At 42.7% G+C, this 18,415-nt stretch overlaps 1 protein-coding gene across 1 annotated transcript; it reads right to left on the minus strand.

The window, feature by feature from the left end:
• Positions 1-8,871: 8,871 nt before the first annotated feature.
• On the minus strand, positions 8,872-17,756 carry LOC126006121 (protein SLFN14-like). Its single transcript, XM_049771473.1, has 4 exons — positions 16,694-17,756; positions 14,805-14,933; positions 11,488-12,202; positions 8,872-9,706 (listed from the first exon to the last, which is right to left on the minus strand). Exons 1-4 carry the CDS (start codon positions 17,754-17,756, stop codon positions 8,872-8,874), a joined length of 2,742 nt encoding a protein of 913 aa, XP_049627430.1.
• Positions 17,757-18,415: the final 659 nt, after the last annotated feature.

Genomic DNA, 18,415 nt, shown 5'->3' on the forward strand with positions numbered 1-18,415 from the left:
TGGAGGTAAGGCGTTTGCCTTTCATGCAGAAGGTCATTGGTTCGAATCCCGGCGTCCCATATGGTCCCCCGTGCCTGCCAGGAGCAATTTCTGAGCATGAAGCCAGGAGTAACCCCTGAGCACTGCCGGGTGTGACCCAAAAACCAAAAAAAAAAAAAGAAAAAAGAAAAGAAAAGAAAAAGAAATTAAATTTGAGGGACTGCAGTGGTGGCGCAAGCGGTAGGGCGTTTGCCTTGCACATGCTAACCTGGAAAGGACCGCGATTGGATCCCCTGGAGTCCCATATGGTCCCTCAAGCCAGGAGCGATTTCTGAGCACATAGCCAGGAGTAACCCCTGAGCATCACTGGGTGTGGCCCAAAAACAAACAAGAAAGAAAAAAAAAAGAAGAGAAGAGAAAAGAAAAGAAATTAAATTTGAATGTTCATGCCCCCAAATAGCTAGCTACAGTATAGGGGCTGATTTTGTATTGACTTTCAGTGGAAATTTAATTAGTAGGTAAAGGGTTAGTTCTGACTTATCAGGAAATAAACTATTTATCAAAAAGCACATTTTAGACTTTGTCTTTCCTTCACATAAAATGTGAAGAAAAAAATGCTTGGATGTACACTGGCTTGTTATTTTAAATTTTTGTAGGAGAGCAAACACAGTTTGATAGAAATTATAGATATGTGCTCTAGAATTGAGCCATATCCTGGGCCAAAGCTAACTTATAATTGATTACACAAGGAGGAGTGGAATAATAGAAAAAGATGAAGAGTAAAGTAGAAATTATTTATATAATAATTCCTGAAATATTTATTTTTATTTATATATATTGTTTTTGAGACCATATGGGATGCTGGGGATTAAACCTGGATTGGCTGCATGCGTGGCAAGCACCCTACCCACTGCACTATCATTCTAGCCCTAAATATTTAACTCCATAAGAAAAACAAAGCATGGAGCTGGAGAGATAACACAGTGTTGGGGTGTTTTGCTTTGTATGTGTCTGACCCAGGATGGACATGGGTTCGACTCCAGGCATCCCATATGGTGTCCCCCCACCCCAGCCTACCAGGAGTGATTCTGGTCACAGAGCCAGAAGTAACCACTTAGCACATCTGTGTGTGGCCCAAAAAACAAAGAAGAAAAAAGAAAAAACAAAGGCAATACAAGAGTCAGAGAGGGAATCAATCCATGTAGTTCAGAGATTTTTCTCACTGAAGTTTTTTAGGAGCCTCTAAATGCCTCTATATGTGAAGCTCAGTTGAAATTTTTTTTTTTTTTGGTTTTTGGGTCACACCGGTTGACACTCAGGGGTTACTCCTGGCTATGTGCTCAGAAGTCGCTCCTGGTTTGGGGGACCATTTGGGACATCGGGGGATCGAACCGAGGTTCGTCCAAGGCTAGCACAGGCAAGGCAGGCACCTTATCTCCAGCGCCACCGCCAGTTGAAATTTCTATTGGATTTTCTAGTACTGATGTGGTTGCTAATGCAATTTGTTCGTTATTATTCTGAAAAGGTTCCCCCCTCTTTTCTTTCTCTTTTGTGGGGTGGAAGACACTTGGTGGTGCTCAGGTCTTACTCCCAGTACTGTGCTCAGGGGATCAAGCCTGGTAGGGCTCAAGGGTACCATCTGGGATTGAACCTGCATCAGCTACATGCAAGGAAAGCACTTTACCTGTTGTACTATGCAACCTTCTAGCAATCATTTTTAATAGTGAGAAAAGATGTGTGCTAGTAGGGATCCTCAAACTTTTTAGGACTATTTCACTAGTTTATTGTCCTTCAAATGGTTGAAGGGCAGACTATAGTTAAAAAAAAAAGATGAACAAATTACTATTCATACTGCACATATCTTATTTTGAAGTAAAAAAAAAAGAGAGAACAAATACATTATTTAAATTGAAGAACTAGTAAAGTTAAATCGACAAACTAAGTAATATTTTTTTGTTTGTTTTTGGGCCACACCCGGTGATACTCAGGGGTTATTCCTGGCTATGTGCTTAGAAATTGCTCCTGGCTTGGGGGAGACCATATGGGATGCTGGGGGATAAACTGCAGTCCCTCCTAGGTTAATGCCTGCAAGGCAAACGCCCTACAGCTTATGCCATTGCTCCAGCCCCAAGCTTACTAGTATTTTAATGGGAACTATGGTTCTTCTTTTAGCAGGCTATATAGTGAGGACTCCTGCCCAAGACTGAGAGGAGGAGTCAAGAGACAGAGAAGGGGCCGGGCGGTGGCGCTAAAGGTAAGGTGCCTGCCTTGCCTGCGCTAACCTTGGACGGACCACGGTTCGATCCCCCGGTGTCCCATATGGTCCCCCAAGCCAGGAGCAACTTCTGAGCACATAGCCAGGAGTAACCCCTGAGCGTTACTGGGTGTGGCCCAAAAACCAAAAAAAAAAAAAAAATTAAGAGACAGAGAAAAGGAGGAGAGTGAGAGAGTGCAGAGGTGTGCATCCCACACATGCACACTGTAGTATGAGTCTGATAAGCAGGCTAGGTAGCAGTGGCAAAAACACCAGGCAGTCCAGATAAATGTCCTTGGTGGGCCACATGTGGCACCCAGGTTGTAGTTTGAGGACCCCTGTGCTAGAAATATTGGGGTTTAAAATATCTTAAGCCAGATTATTAGACTCCAATTGTATTAACTCACTTTTCAGTACTATTTTTTGTTTTGTTTTGTTTTTTTTGGCCACACCCATTTGATGCTCAGGGGTTACTCCTGGCTAAGTGCTCAGAAATTGCCCCTGGCTTGGGGGGACCATATGGGACGCCAGGGGATCGAACTGTGGTCCTTCCTTGGCTAGCGCTTACAAGGCAGACATCTTACCTCTAGCGCCACCTCACAGGCTCCTCAGTACTTTTTTTTTAATGTAGAATCTAGGATTTCCATCATGCTTCTGTAAGAGAAGCAAACAGTGAGCCTATTTTTCTAAAGTTCCCAGGTAATTCTGTGTATCACCTAATTTCAGAAACAAGAGGATTCTCTTGATTTACTATTTATACTCCATTACTAAAGAAATTATAGTCTTGATTGCCATGCAAATCTTATTTATTGGCATATAATTTCTTTTTTTTTTTTTTTTTGGTTTTTGGGCCACACCCGGTAACACTCAGGGGTTACTCCTGGCTATGCGCTCAGAAGTCGCTCCTGGCTTGGGGGACCATATGGGACGCCGGGGGATCGAACCGCGGTCCGTCTCCTAGGCTAGCGCAGGTAAGGCAGGCACCTTACCTCCAGCGCCACCGCCCGGCCCCATGCATATAATTTCTATAATTTCTAGTTCCAATATGTTCAGCGTTATCACATTAGGACTCTTCTACATGTGACAGATTGGAAGATCATCTAATTGCAGAAAAGTAAGACAAATGAACCAGTACACACAGCATTAAAACGAAAGTCAAACTACAGGATTAGAAAAATGGCTCAAAGGGCTGAAGTTCAGATTTAGAGTATTTTAATATATATTTTAGACCACACCTAGCAGAGAGCAAAGATTACTCCTGGTTCTTTGTTCCTTGATTATGCTTGGGAATCTTATGCAATGCCAGGAATTGAAACAGAATCAGCCCTATGCAAGGCAAGCACCTTTATTCTTATATAATCTCTCTTGTCTTGGAGCCCATGTTTTGCATGTGCAAATTCTAGAACCAGTTCCTGGCACTACAAAGTCCCATAAGCACCAATGGGGAGCAACCCACAAGTACTGAGGCAGTAGTAACCTTGAAGCACTTCTAAATGTAGTTTCCTCTTTACCCTTCCTTCCCCAAGAAAAAGGAAAAAAGTCACATTTTATTTGTGTCCAGTGAGAAAAATACAGAAGGGCTCTGGGAATGTCTTTTTTTTTTTTTTTTTTTTTTTTTTTTTTGTGGTTTTTGGGTCACACCCGGCAGTGCTCAGGGGTTATTCCTGGCTCCAGGCTCAGAAATTGCTCCTGGCAGGCACGGGGGACCATATGGGATGCTGGGATTTGAACCGATGACCTCCTGCATGAAAGGCAAACGTCTTACCTCCATGCTATCTCTCCAGCCCCTCTGGGAATGTCTTAAAGTCACCATTCACCCAAGATTTCTTTCTTTCTTTTTTTTTTTAGCCACACCCCCCCCCACCAGGTAGGACTGCGGGGAGGAAAGGACAGACAGCTGGAGGAAGCGGAAGGAAATGGTGGGGGGGGAGATCCAGTGGAAGTTTGACAAGTCTCTGTGCTAAGCTTGTCATAGAACCTTTTATATTCTGCAGGATGCTTACCATAGGTGGGGGGAGGAGGAGATGAGTGAGAAACATGGGACAATGGTGGGAAGTGGACTGAATAGAGTATAGTGCTGAACTAGTTTATGTATAAACCCCTACTAACAGTAGTTTGTAAACAATGGTGGCTAAAAGAAAATATTTAAAAATGAAATTTGAAAAAAAAATAGAGGCCTATGAGATAGTTCAGAGTTTAGGGGAAATATTTTACATGTAAAAAACAATACTAGGGGACAAAGAGTAGTATGGAGGTAAGGCATTTGCCTTGCATGCAGAAGGTCGGTGGTTTGACTCCCAGCACCCCATATGATCCTCTAAGCCTGCTAGGAGCAATTTCTGTGGTTTTGTTTTTGTTTTTTGGGTCATACCCAGCAGCGCTCAGGAATTATTCCTGGCTCTATGCTCAGAAATCGCTCCTGGCAGGCTCAGGGGACCATATGGGATGCCAGGATTTGAACCACTGACCTTCTGCATGCAAGGCAAATACCTTACCTCCATGCTATCTTTCTGGCCCCAGGAGCGATTTCTGGGCATAGAGCCAGGAGTAACCCCTGACCGCTGCCGGGTGTGACCCCCCCCAAAACAAACAAAAAGATCTAAAAAACAATAGTAGGGGGGCTGGAGCAGTGCCTTACAGTTGTTCGATCCCCCATGTCCCAAATGGTCCCCCAAGCCAGGGGCGATTTCTGAGCGCATAGCCAGGATTAACCCCTGAGCGTCACCAGGTGTGGCCCAAAAAAACCGCAAACAAAAACAAACAAACAAAAAAAAGCAATACTAGGACCTGACTTTGAACCCAGGTAGCACATAGTCCACAAAGTACCACCAGGAATACCCTGGCAACTTCCAAGGACTGTTGTCAGGATGACTTGGAAGCCTCTGGCCCTGCAGTGCCTTAGTACTGCTCTGTAACTTTGGATACTATCATTGCACTGCTTGGCCAGTTTGGAAATATTTTGCTGGAAGCAGCTCTCAGCCCTCTGAATGCTGCTCTAGAGTCCCTCCAACTCTCAATTTAATCAGAGGATGGCTGAAAAAAGAGAAAACAAATTTAATTGGCAGCGTTGGGAGAGGTAAATATTTAATTGCTCAGGGATTTGAAGAAAGATTTAATTGACAAATTAGAATTTCAACTGATAAAAAGAACAGAAAAGGTACTGAAAATTGAGAAAATGGCACAATCAGAAACCAGGAATGTAAACAGCAGGTACAGGCAGTAGAGTATCATCCAGGCTGTCAATAAAGTCTCCAATTGGATTTTTTTTTTTTGGTTTTATCAGCCACACCTGGTGGCACTCAGGGTTTACTCCTAGATCTGCACCCAGAAATTGCTCCTGGCAGGCTTGGGGGGGGAACATATGGGATCAAATTGGGTCCGTACTGGATCGGCAGTATGTAAAGCAAATGCCCTACTGCTGTGCTATCACTCTAGCCCCTCCAATTGTACTTTTTGTTTGTTAGTTTTTGTTTTTGTTTTTGGGTCACACCTGGCAGCGCTCAGGGCTTACTCCTGGCTCTACACTCAGAAATCGCTCCCGGCAGGCTTGGGGACCATATGAGATGCTGGGATTCGAACCACCGTCCTGCTTGCAAGGCAAATGCCTTACTTCCATGCTATCTCTCCGGCCCCTTCAATTGTACTATTAAGTTAGCACCAAATAAATATGGAAGACCACAGGGACATCTAATTCCCAGGCCAGCAGCAAACCGTATGCTGTTTCTAGTTTGGGTAAATATAGTAACATAGAGAAATGAAAGTAAACACATATGTCTTAGGGAGAGTTGAAGAGTGGTTGAAGGTTAACCTGGAAACTTTAGAAAGTAAAATAGAATGAAAAGATTTCTTTTGAAGCAGAAGAAATAGAATTACTCATTGTTCTTGACAGAATAAATTTATTTGCTGGACTAGGTGATGTCTCAAAGAACTAGTGATCATAGTGATCATGCTTTGCTTGGGGAAGGGTTTGATGACCTCTATAATTTCCCCAGAACTGCTGAGAATGACCAAGTGTGGCCCCCAAAAATGAATATAAAATAAATAAATAAATAAAAATAAACAGATTTGGGCCCGGAGAGATAGCACAGCGGTGTTTGCCTTGCAAACAGCTGACCCAGGACCAAAGGTGGTTGGTTCGAATCCCGGTGTCCCATATGGTCCCCCGTGCCTGCCAGGAGCTATTTCTGAGCAGACAGCCAGGAGTCACCCCTGAGCAAAGCCGGGTGTGACCCAAAAACCAAAAAAAAACACAAAAAAAAAACAGATTTACTTTCTTTTGCAAAATTGCCTGTCTAGTCCCTACAGTGGAAATATCCCTATTGATAATTTTAATAGTTTAACATAGCCTAAGGATTACATATGACTGATTTCAAGTTCTCTAACTGCAAGACATTTAAATAATTTAGTTTCAATTACTATTGAGTGTACTGATTAGCAAGAACATCTGGTACACTTACTCTAACTACTCTATTGTACAGGAAACAAGTGATATTTTTGTTTATACTTTTTTGTTTATTGTTTATTTTGTTTATACTTTTATCTTTCCTGAATGGTTAGCAAAAAGATCCAGAGCCTGACCCAGGCTTGAGGCAAAGAGCAGATCCAGAGGCCAGAATGATAGTACAGTGGGTAGGGCATTTGCCTTGCATGCAGCCAACCCAAGTTTGATCCCTGGTATCCCATACGGTTCCCTGATCCCAGCCAGGAGTGATCCCTGAGCACCACCAAGTAGGGCTCCAAAACAAAAACAAACAAACAAAAAAAAAAGCAGATTCAATTTTGGACACATAAAGCTTGAGTGCCTAGCCACACAAGGAGCTAACTAAGGGGGATCATCAAAATACTTGTTACTTGAAATTGTCAAATTTCAAATAAGGCGCTTAAGAAATACATGATGAGGCTGGTCCGATGGCAGTGGTTTATCAGAACTTATTAACGTTAGTATCACAAAAGTTGGTATATAACCCCCCACTACTCAATTTGACTGGCTTAAAAAAAAAAGAAATACATGATGAGGGGCCCTAGTGATGGCTCAAGGCGTCTGCCTTGTACACACTAGCCTAGGATGGACCACAGTTTGATTCCACTGCATCCCATATGGTCCCTCAAGCCAGGGGCGATTTCTGAGTGCATAGCCAGGAGTAACCCCTGAGTGTCACTGGGTCTGTCCCCCCCCCAAAAAATAAACCAAACCAAACCAAAACAAAACAAAACAAAAAAATATATATACATGAAGGAGGAAATATAATAAAGAATGCATGGGGGTGGTGGAGAAGTGGTGCTAGAGGTAAAGCATCTGTCTTGCAAATACTAGCCTAGGACGGACTGCGGTTAGATCCCCCTGCGGGGTCCTAAAGCCCCCCGGAGGGGCCCGGCCAGCGGGGAAGCAGCTGGGAGGCTCTTGGACGTCCGCACCTTTATTTGGCTGGGTTAAAAGAACAACCACACCTGTAAAAAATCTGAGAGAGGTTAGTAATGAAGACCTCAGGCGAAATATCCGATCAGAGGTAAAATTTATTGGTCCAGCATCTCTTATATAGAGGAGGAGAAATGGGCAGGTAAAAAGGAAATGTCAATCATACTTTTTGGCGCGAAGGTTATAGAACAAAGGCAGTAAAATATTCAGAGGGGAGGGAGACCTTATGTCTCCAAAGTGGGATCTGCAGCCCGCTTATCTGGAGCTAACATCAGTCTGTGAAGGGGCAGGTTTTTGAAGCGTAGCTATTAACTCCGGAAAGAAGCTAAAGGGAGTGGCCTAAATCTGGAACTGGCATTGGGGTGTTCACTTTTCTCTTTGGCTTCAAAGAAAATCTCCTTCAGCTGTGAAATACCTTTCCTGTTAGCTCAAAAGCTTACAGCAAAGTCTGCAGGTAGGCAGCCTTAGGTGAAAGGCGCATAAAAGACAGAAGACAGAAAAATTGATCTTTGACAGGACACTGTCTCCAACATCCCCCGGTGTCCCATATGGTCCCCCCAAGCCAGGGGCGATTTCTAAGCACATAGGCCAGGAGTAACTCCTGAGAGTCAAAAGGGTGTGGCCCCCCAAAAAAAATGCATAGGGGGAGTAAGTGGTGTATTGTGAGATGTCTTGAAAATTAGTTTAGGGGGCCCGGAGAGATAGCACAGCGGCATTTGCCTTGCAAGCAGCCAATCCAGGACCAAAGATGGTTGGTTCGAATCCCGGTGTCCCATATGGTCCCCCGTGCCTGCCAGGAGCTATTTCTGAGCAGACAGCCAGGAGTAACCCCTGAGCACTGCCGGGTGTGGCCCAAAAACCAAAAAAAAAAAAAAAAACCCGAAAATTAGTTTAGATTGAAGACTGCAGAGACTCACTAAATATACATTAGCATATGTGTCACAAAGTCAGTTCTCCATTTGAAGAGACTCTCCAGTTGTCAGGCTGTAAATTGGATTGGATCAGGACAAACAGAGACAAGGAAATTCAAATTGTACAAAGGAAAGAGGGTTCAGTGGCCTAGAAAGAGGACAGAGTGGGAGATCTCAGTAGTGACATTCCTGTGTCCATACTGACCATGCCTTAATTTCCTTACTCATTATATGTGAAAAAGAGTACCTTTTTCTTGCCTGAGAAAAAAGTCTTGGCTCTTTCTAGCTTTCTGAGTTGTTTCAAATTATTTTCAGAAGCCTGTCTTCTTTTCATAAAGCAAGTACAGCTGTTTGATGGCTCTTGAGGCAAAATGGAGCTTATGAAGTTCCTCTGACAGGGTGCATTCTGGACTAAGCCCAAACACAATATTTCTCTCTAGGCCTGAAAACTTATGAATACTGTCTAAAATAATATGAGGGCCCAAAACACCAGCAGCCTGGTTGAATACAACATACGTTGCTCCAGGGATCTCAATATATTCCATTGCTCCTTTGAGTGCAGGCTCATAGCGACTTCTGTCCTCTCTTCTCCTGCATAGAATTGCTATATCTTTGGGCAGGTAGCCTTGTTGAAATAGGTCCAGACACCTTTCAGCCACATGTTTCGCTATTTGTTCTATTGTCAGATTAACCTTTGTCTCACAAACACCCAGTGGAGCCTGTGTATGTATTGCTTCCTTATAGAGGGCTTCCCTGAACAAGGCCAGTGTGTCTGGAGACAGATTGGACTGAGGACTGTTCTTGATTCTCACCATTTCTTCTTTCATGACCATTGCTATTTCCAGGGCACAGTGGACCCCATTTGTGATTATTTTTCGAGGAAACTGAGCTGATGGAGGTGGGAGACTGTTGATATCTGCACGACGAACTTGGAAAGGATCCAGAAAAAGCCAGAGAATCCCATGGTGAGGGTCTTCATTTCCAATCCCCCTCACATTGGGGCAGGTGATGTTCCTAGCTTTCATGTACCAATCACCATATGTGTTGCAGAAATTCTCAGTCTCATCAATCACAATGTGCTTAATCTTTAGGAACTCCCCTCGCATGAAGTTTCTCTGAGTCACAGCTTGGCAGATTTTTTGTTCCCTATGAGAATGAAAGAAAACAACATTTCAAGTATGTAAATAAAGGGAATACAATGCTTTTGTTCTCTGAGTTGGAACTATAGGCTGGTTCCCAATGGTTAACTCCATATTTTATTAGTATCCTACTTTGAAACTGCTCTATCTATAAATTACCTGACAGATCCAATACATAATTTTAAACCCTACTCATTTTTTCAGAGCCAAGAAATAGTACAGAGGAAAAAGTGTTTGTCTTGTACCTAGTTAAATTCTTTGGCAACTGAATACTAGGAGTGAACCTAAGCACCGAGTTAGAAATAAACCTTGTACACATTCAGATATAGTTCCAAAGCCGAAATAAATACATACATAAATATGCTAATTTAAAAACAAAGTTGTCTCTACTTGTCAAATAATATTTTAACCAAATAACTTAGTAAGTTGAAAGATAAAAGATTTTCATCAGGAGTCAGACTGATAGTACAGAGCTCGTGCCTTGTTTATGCATGACCAGATTGGATCCCGAGAATCCTCTATAGTCTCCTGAGCCTGCCAGGACTGATTCTCTTACAAACCAAGGAGAAAACCCTGAGAACACCCAGGTCTGACTCCCGCCACCAAAAAAACTACATTTTTTCATCAGAAGTAAATTTGCACATTTTCTTTTTTTTTTGTTTGTTTTTGTTTTTGTTTTTGGGCCACACCCATTTGACGCTCAGGGGTTACTCCTGGCTATGCGCTCAGAAGTCGCTCCTGGCTTGGGGGACCATATGGGAGCTGGGGGATCGAACCGCGGTCTGTCCTAGGCTAGCGCAGGCAAGGCAGGCACCTTACCTCTAGCGCCACCGCCCGGCCCCACATTTTCTTAAACTACAAATATAAATGAAAATATCAAAAACAAATAATATTAAGTACAAATCTAACTGAAAAACCTTGTTTTTAAAACTTAAGTAGCAAGCAAACAAATATATATTCATACATATTTAAAGTAAGATGGGTTCATTTAAACTATTTTTTAATTTAAGGTAACACATTATGAAAATATATGTTTCTAGTTGGACTAGCAAGATAGTGCAATGGATAAAGTGCTTCCCTTGCATGTGGCTGACACTGTTTCAATCCAGGGCACTCATGATCCCCTGAGCACTGCTGTGAGCAATTTCTGACAACAGAGTCAAGAGTAGCCCTGCACCATTGCTGGGGGTAGTCCAAATTTCCTTCCCCAAAGTGTTTCTAGTTATGAAAATTTAAAGTAATACATACTTAGCCAATGTGTAAAGAGATGTTTAATTTCAAATGTTTATATATTTTCTTTGACCTCTTGGACTTATACTATTTATATCAAGTTAAAAATCAAAAAGGGCTGGAGTGATAGTAGAGCAGTAGGGTGTTTGCTTTGCATGCAGAAGACCCAAGACAGACTCGAGTTTGATACCCGGCATCCCATATGGTCCCTGAGCCTGCCAGGAGCGATTTTTGAGCACAGAGCCAGGAGTAACCCCTGAGTGCAGCTGGGGGTGGCCCAAAAAACAAACAAACCCACAAATCACTAGGCTCAAAAGATAGGTACTTGTGTTGCATATGATATTTCCCTGTTCAATCACTGGCACCACATATGGGTCCCTTGAGCACTGCCAGAAATTATCTCTAAGCACAGAACCAGGGATAAACCCTGAACACAGCCAGGTGTTGCCCAAACTTTCTCATACATACACCCCCTACAAACAAATTACTTTAATGATACTCTAGAAAAAAATGATTACAAATAGATTAAATTGATTGTTTAGTTAATGAGAGTCTTACATCACATAATCCTTTAAGGACTCATTTTCACAAATATATAGAATCTCTTTGGGCTTGCAGTGGAATACGTCCTTAATTTTCTTGATGATCTTTATAATTAGGGATGTCTTCCTGATTCCTGGGAAGCAATAGATGAGCAGTTCTCGTGTCTCCTGAAGACTCCCTGAAAGCAACTCACATTGCTCCATGACAAGCAAGTTGAGAAATTCACTACCTATTTGGTCACTCAGGAGAGAGCAAGAACTCATGGAGACCACTATAAGAGCCTGCAACAAATCTTCCATTTCCTCCACATTAGCAAACCTGTAGGACTGAGGATAATGCACTGTGATTTCACTGGGTCTGTATCCTCTGCTGGACATGCGTATCAAGTTGGGAATGACACACACTTTTCCTATGTAACCACCAGTAGTCCCTAGTTTCTGCTTTAATTGATGAGCTGTATTTCGTGCATATTCAAACCCTCCAGTCCAAGTAGGGTCTCTTAAGATTGTATAGAGCATCAGAGGACTGTTCATGGCTATTAGGAGTGCATCACACAGAACATTCTGCTCTTTCTGTAAGCCAATATCCTTAGCCCAGCTTCTAGAAAATATCACAATACCCTGAGAACAAGGTTTTATATGCATCTTCATTAATTCCTTCAGTCCTCTGTAATCTGAGAATAACTTCTGACAGAAGGATTCTGGTTTATACTGTATCTCTTCCTGAGTCACTGAAATGGAAGAAATAGAAGTCAATTACTAAAATTTGCAAAAGTTTAAGTATTCCTGCCACATCACAGGAAGGAATGAGACAAGTCATGGGACAATGGCTTCCTTATCTACATAGAAAGCACACTCTTCTCAGGCTAGGACTGCAAAGTGACTATTTTTTAAATATAATTTTTATGTAAGGAACATAATTACAAGGTTGTTCATAATATAGTTTTCCCCCCACAAAGTTGTTCATGATTGAGTTTAGTCATACAAGTAGAACAACCATCACCAGTGATCATTTCCTGCAACCAATGTCAACAGTTAACAGGTTTCCTCTCACCCTCTCTGTTGCCCTCTTCTTCTCTCCTGCCCACCCTCTCCCGTCTGCCTCTGGGGCAGGCATTTTACTTCCAAAGTGCATATTTCTGACTTCTCACACAGAAGAAGACCACCAGGAATAGTCTTTACAGAATAACCTTCCAGCATCAGCTATTTGGCTCCATTATACTGTAAGGTATTCCTTTCTATTTCAGGTTTCTGGCAGGGTTTTATTTTTTTTGGTTGTTTTATTATATTATTTTGAGAACATATTGCTTTTGTAAAACTAAGAACCTTCCAGTAAGTGGTTCTTGCATTCTACTTTGGGGTCACAAGCTTCCCAACTTATGTACATACTCTCATCTTTACTTTATTTTTGTTGTGTTTTTTTTTGTTTTGTTTTTTTGGGCCACACCCATTTGATGCTCAGGGGTTACTCCTGGCTAAGTGCTCAGAAATTGTCCCTGGCTTGGGGGGACCATATGGGACGCCGGAGGATCGAACCGCAGTCCTTCCTTGGCTAGCACTTGCAAGGCAGACACCTTACCTCTAGCGCCACCTCGCCTCATCTTTACTTTTTTTTTTTTTTTTTTTTTTTTTTTTTTTGGTTTTTGGGCCACACCCGGTGACGCTCAGGGGTTACTCCTGGCTATGCGCTCAGAAGTCGCTCCTGGCGAGGGGGACCATATGGGACACCGGGGATCGAACCGCGGTCCATCCAAGGCTAGCGCAGGCAAGGCAGGCACCTTACCTCTAGCGCCACCGCCCGGCCCCTCATCTTTACTTTTTAACCATTCATCTTATGCATATATATGCTCTCTCTCTTTCTCTCTCTCTCTCTCTCTCTCTCTCTCTCTCTCTCTCTCTCTCTCTCCCTCACTCTCCCTCAACTAAACTACAATACTTCAAATGTATATAGCACAATTCTTTTTTTTGTTTTTGTTTTTGGGTCACACCCGGCGGTGCTCAGGGGTTACTCCTGGCTGTCTGCTCAGAAATAGCTCCTGGCAGGCACGGGGACACCGGGATTCGAACCAATACCTTAGGTTCTGGATCAGCTGCTTGCAAGGCAAACACTACTGTATAGCAAGATTCTTAATAACATATCATAAATGTACATGCTTCTTAACATGTAATAAATTTTGCATTCTCAATATCCCCCCTGGAATATTTGACAATGACTGGATATTTTGGAAAGTCACAGCTGAGTTGGGAGTGTGCTATCATCTAGTGGGCAGAGGTCAGGAATTATACTAAACACCCTATAATTTGCAGGTCAGTTTCTTACAACAAAAAGCTACTTGACCCAAAAGTCAATAGAGTTTTGTTAAAAACTCTGCATTAGGGCCCGGAGAGATAGCACAGCGGCGTTTGCCTTGCAAGCAGCCGATCCAGGACCAAAGGTGGTTGGTTTGAATCCTGGTGTCCCATATGGTCCCCCGTGCCTGCCAGGAGCTATTTCTGAGCAGACAGCCAGGAGTAACCCATGAGCAACTTCGGGTGTGGCCCAAAAACCAAAAAAAAAAAAAAAAAAAAACACCAAAAAAAACCCCCCAAAAAACTCTGCATTAGAAAGTGTACCTACCAATGGGGCCAGAGGGATGGCACAGCAGCAGGGTGTTTGCCTTGCAAGCGGCCAACCCAGGATGGACCCCAGTTCGAATCCCGGAATCCCATATGGTCCCCAGAGCTTGCCAGGAGCAACTTCTGAACACAGAGCCAGGAGTAAACCCCTGAGTGCCACCGGGTGTGACCCTAAAACAACTCCCCCCCCCAAAAAAAAAAGAAAGCATACTCATGATCTTTTGGGCTGCCTCATTTACATTGCAAGGGGGCAATTTTATCCTAATAGAGAACCTAAGGAACTCAAAAATTTTTCCTAGGGCAAGAGGAGGAATACAGGAGTTAAGGCCTTGAGCCCTGCTGACCCTTGTTCTCTCCTTGGCACCACCAATGTTTCTTTGGGCACATAGCTAGGAATAGCCTTTGAGCACTGATAGTCGTGGCCCAACTTTCCTCACAAAACAAAGAAGACATATTTTAATTTTAAATAAAATTCCTAAATTTTCTTAAATATGAAGAACATTTTTCCTCTATACTAAGAAGCTGCCAAACATGCAGAAGCATAGTGTGATTCTACTGACTGGAAAACAAGAATGAATCATGTACATTATTTCAGCACTCTTGTCTACAAAGTCTTACATTTGAAGAAGAGAAAAGCTTGAAATAATTGCTACCAATTTCTTTCAAACTATTATTTTGAAAACAAATAGTCTCCTCACTACAATCAAGAATGAGTACCTGGAAATAAGCTTTGTTGAAGAGCTCTCTTTAACTCCAGAATTTTTATGGGATATGATGGGTTTCTTTGTGCAGATGAAGCTGGTGGACTCAGGGGAAAGCATGGTTCTGTGGCCAAACTGGAAGGAGCTAAATAAATGAATAGAAAGTTGTTTCAAATAGAGTAACTTAGGACAAGAGAAAGAATCATATAATAAAATAAGAGAGGACTAACTAAGGCACTTGCCTTGCCAGGTTGGATCCCTGGCACTGTATAAGGTCCGGCACACACCACCAGGGGCCACTCATTCCTAAATACAGAGTCAGGAATAATAGCCCCTGAGCGCCACTGCGTGGTCCAAAAATCCCAAATAAAACGAAAGCAACTTGAGTTGCGGTTAGGGCGTTTGCCTTGCATGCGGCTAATTGAAATTCGATTCTGACATCCTATATGGTCCTCCGAGCCCGCCAGGAGTGATTTCTGAGCGAATAGTCAGGAGTAACCCTTGAACACCGCTGGGTGGGTGGTTGGGGGGTGGGGTGGGGGGAGGAGGAGGAGGAGAGGGAGAGATAAGAGGGAGCTGACGAAGGAGAGGTAAAGGGAGCTGAAGAGGAAGAGGTAAAGGGCGAGGGTGAGGGAGAGAGAGAAGAAGAAAAAAAAAAAAAGAAAGCAACTATTTGTCCACTTTTTTTTAAAAAGTCAAATTTGGAGAAAATTGATGATAACCTAATAAGTTTTGTTCAACCTACAAATCCTTCACTGATAAATGTAAAATCCCTGAATGATTCTGAGGAAAATGTTTAGAGAAGGGAAAATTTTAACTACACTCATTCACTGCTCTGGCATCTCCGGCATCTCATTTTGCAACATTTTCCACTTGGTGGTGCACCATGACCAATAATGAAAGGTATTAACTCTATTACTAAGACAATTCAAAGTTATCAACATTTTTGGAAATAACTGGCTTTCTTCAATAATATCTATGAAAATTGTTCTTGCCCCTCTTAACTATCACCTTTTGGGGAAGGACTCCACATGATTGATTGCACAGTTATTCCTGACTGTGCACTCATAGATCACCTCTGGCAGATTTTGGGAACCATATGGGGTACTGGGATCAGACCCTTGTTGGCCACATGCAAGACAAGCATCCTACCTGCTGGCTGTGCTAGTGCTCTAGCCCCTGAAATATATATATATATATATATATATATATATATATATATATATATATATATATATATATATATATATTGTGGTTTTTGGGTCACACCCGGCAGTGCTCAGGGGTTATTTCTGGCTCCAGGCTCAGAAATTGCTCCAGGCAGGCACAGGGGACCATATGGGGCTCCGGGATTCGAACCGATGACCTCCTGCATGAAAGGCAAACGCCTTACCTCCATGCTATCTCTCCGGCCCCCACTTTTTTTTTTTTGTGCCCCTGAAATATTTTTTTTTTTTGGGTTTTTGGGTTTTTGGGCCACACCCGTTTGACGCTCAGGGGTTATTCCTGGCTATGTGCTCAGAAATCGCCCCTGGCTTGGGGGGACCATATGGGACGCCGGGGGATCGAACCGCGGTCCGTTCCTTGGCTAGCGCTTGTAAGGCAGACACCTTACCTCTAGCGCCACCTTCCCGGCCCCCCCCTTGAAATATTTTTAAACAGAGTATTGATAAACAATTTTGGCAAGGCTTTCGCTATTTACTGCATATTATAACTTTAATCAAACAGATTCAAATCTGTTTCTTTTTTTTAACCTTAGAGAACTATTTTGAGTTTTTGTAACTTGAACCCTGAAATGGAAAAGTGTCTGTAAGCAAAAAAAGATTTTTTTTCTTTAATCAAATCTGTTTGCCAATTGAAGGTGAAGGACTTCCTCCTGTTGGCACTGGCTTTGCTTCCTTTTACCTGGCTGGATACCCAACATCAGGTGCACCCAACACTCAGTCGTCAGCTTTGTGATAGAATTGTTCTTCAAGATCCAAGAATCCGGGTCCTCTGTGAATACTACACAGCAGAAGGGCTTCACTTGGACCATACAAACATAACCATACAGGGTATCTCTTTGGTACACATTCAACATTTTGATTGTGAACTTCACCTCTGGTTTCTCACAGCAGAAGTGGTATGTGGGCAATTTTTTAATGCAATTTTCTATTGCTTCTTTTAATGAGTCAGGGTTCACTTTTTCTCTCTTACAGCCAAACACCTCTTTGCTTTTATCATCAACGCCAATAATTAGGTATCCCCCCTGAGTGTTGGCAAATGCAGAAACATAATGAGGCAGCATTTCTTTAATCCGAGGAACGATCTTTTTGGTGGTGAATCTTTTTAATTCGACGTGGGTTGACTCAGTAAAGTTGAGCCTCTCCTTATACACAAGTCTGTCCTTTTTAAACAATTCTGCAGCACATGTCCTCATATCTTCCTCTTCTTGAATGTACCTGTTAAGAACTTCCTGAGGATGCAGCTCCATCATCACTCTCTGCCTTCCTCTTTGAGCTCTAGACTGTTTCTCCTGCAGAAGCTCCAGAGCACTGCTGCCACTCAGGTTTACAGCAGAAGTCACAGCTCTTTGATATAAATTGGAGCGCAAACTGCAAATCCGTATGGGGAGGCTACAAGCTTCTGAATTCCAAGATTTGACAAAAATCAGGAGATTATTTCCCTGCTGCATGTAATCAAGATATTTCTGTGACCCTGAAGGAAGGAGCTTTTGGAAAGATGTTTCCAGATCTTGTCCCAGCCCATGGCATCGGTAACTGTAGTTTCTATCATGGATCTCTGCTTTGACTATTCCTCCTCCAGAGTTTAGCAATGCACATGTAGCTTTGATGATACTAGAATTCTCAATTCTTTTCAAACAGATATTGGTCATTGTCTTCCTGTTTTCTTCTCCAAGAGTGATTCTACCCACTTTTACTATGATCTCAGGATAAAGCACTTCTATATCAGACAAGGATTTCTCCATCTCAGCAGCCCCCCTATATCAAATAACAACAGAAAGGAGACCAATAAATAAGAACAGTTTTTTACTACATAAACAAGAATGTCAGCCATTACAGAATTTTCTTAAAACCTGTTAACTATTGGAGCTACATTTGTGTGGGGGGTGGGGGGGTTGATTCACACCCGGCAGCGCTCAGGGGTTACTCCTGGCTCTACGCTAAGAAATCACTTCTGGCAGACTCGGGGGACTATATGGGATTCCAGGATTTGAACAACCATCCTTCTGCATGCAAGGCAAACCCCCTTCCTCCAAGTTATACCTCCAGCCCTGGAGCTACATTTTAACATTGGAAATAAATAGTCTTTGCTACTACTGTTTTCTGACTACTCTTTGCCACAATCCTTGGCCTTTCCAACATACACAAGCATTGATAATGGGGAATGCTTACTATTTTCCATAAAGAAAAATATTGTTGAAAATATTAGCCATTTTTTATTTAAAATCATAAAGTACAAACAATGGGAATATGAAAAGTATGGTTTGGGGGGGCCGGGCGGTGGCGCTAAAGGTAAGGTGCCTGCCTTGCCTGCACTAGCCTTGGACGGACCGAGGTTCGATCCCCCGGTGTCCCATATGGTCCCCCAAGCCAGGAGCAACTTCTGAGCACATAGCCAGGAGTA

This window comes from Suncus etruscus, chromosome 1 (genome assembly GCF_024139225.1).
Source record: "Suncus etruscus isolate mSunEtr1 chromosome 1, mSunEtr1.pri.cur, whole genome shotgun sequence".
Classification (NCBI taxonomy): domain Eukaryota; kingdom Metazoa; phylum Chordata; class Mammalia; order Eulipotyphla; family Soricidae; genus Suncus; species Suncus etruscus.

What these genes read in the sequence shown, in the direction of transcription:
- LOC126006121 (XM_049771473.1), bottom strand. Translation starts at nt 17,756, where the DNA reads ATGGAGAAATCCTTGTCTGATATAGAAGTGCTTTATCCTGAGATCATA. An exon ending in GATGTTGGGTATCCAGCCAG is followed by an intron (nt 14,934 to 16,693) that starts GTAAAAGGAAGC and finishes TCATTTATTTAG; the next exon opens with CTCCTTCCAGTTTGGCCACA. An exon ending in TCCTTAAAGGATTATGTGAT is followed by an intron (nt 9,707 to 11,487) that starts GTAAGACTCTCA and finishes TCATTCTCATAG; the next exon opens with GGAACAAAAAATCTGCCAAG.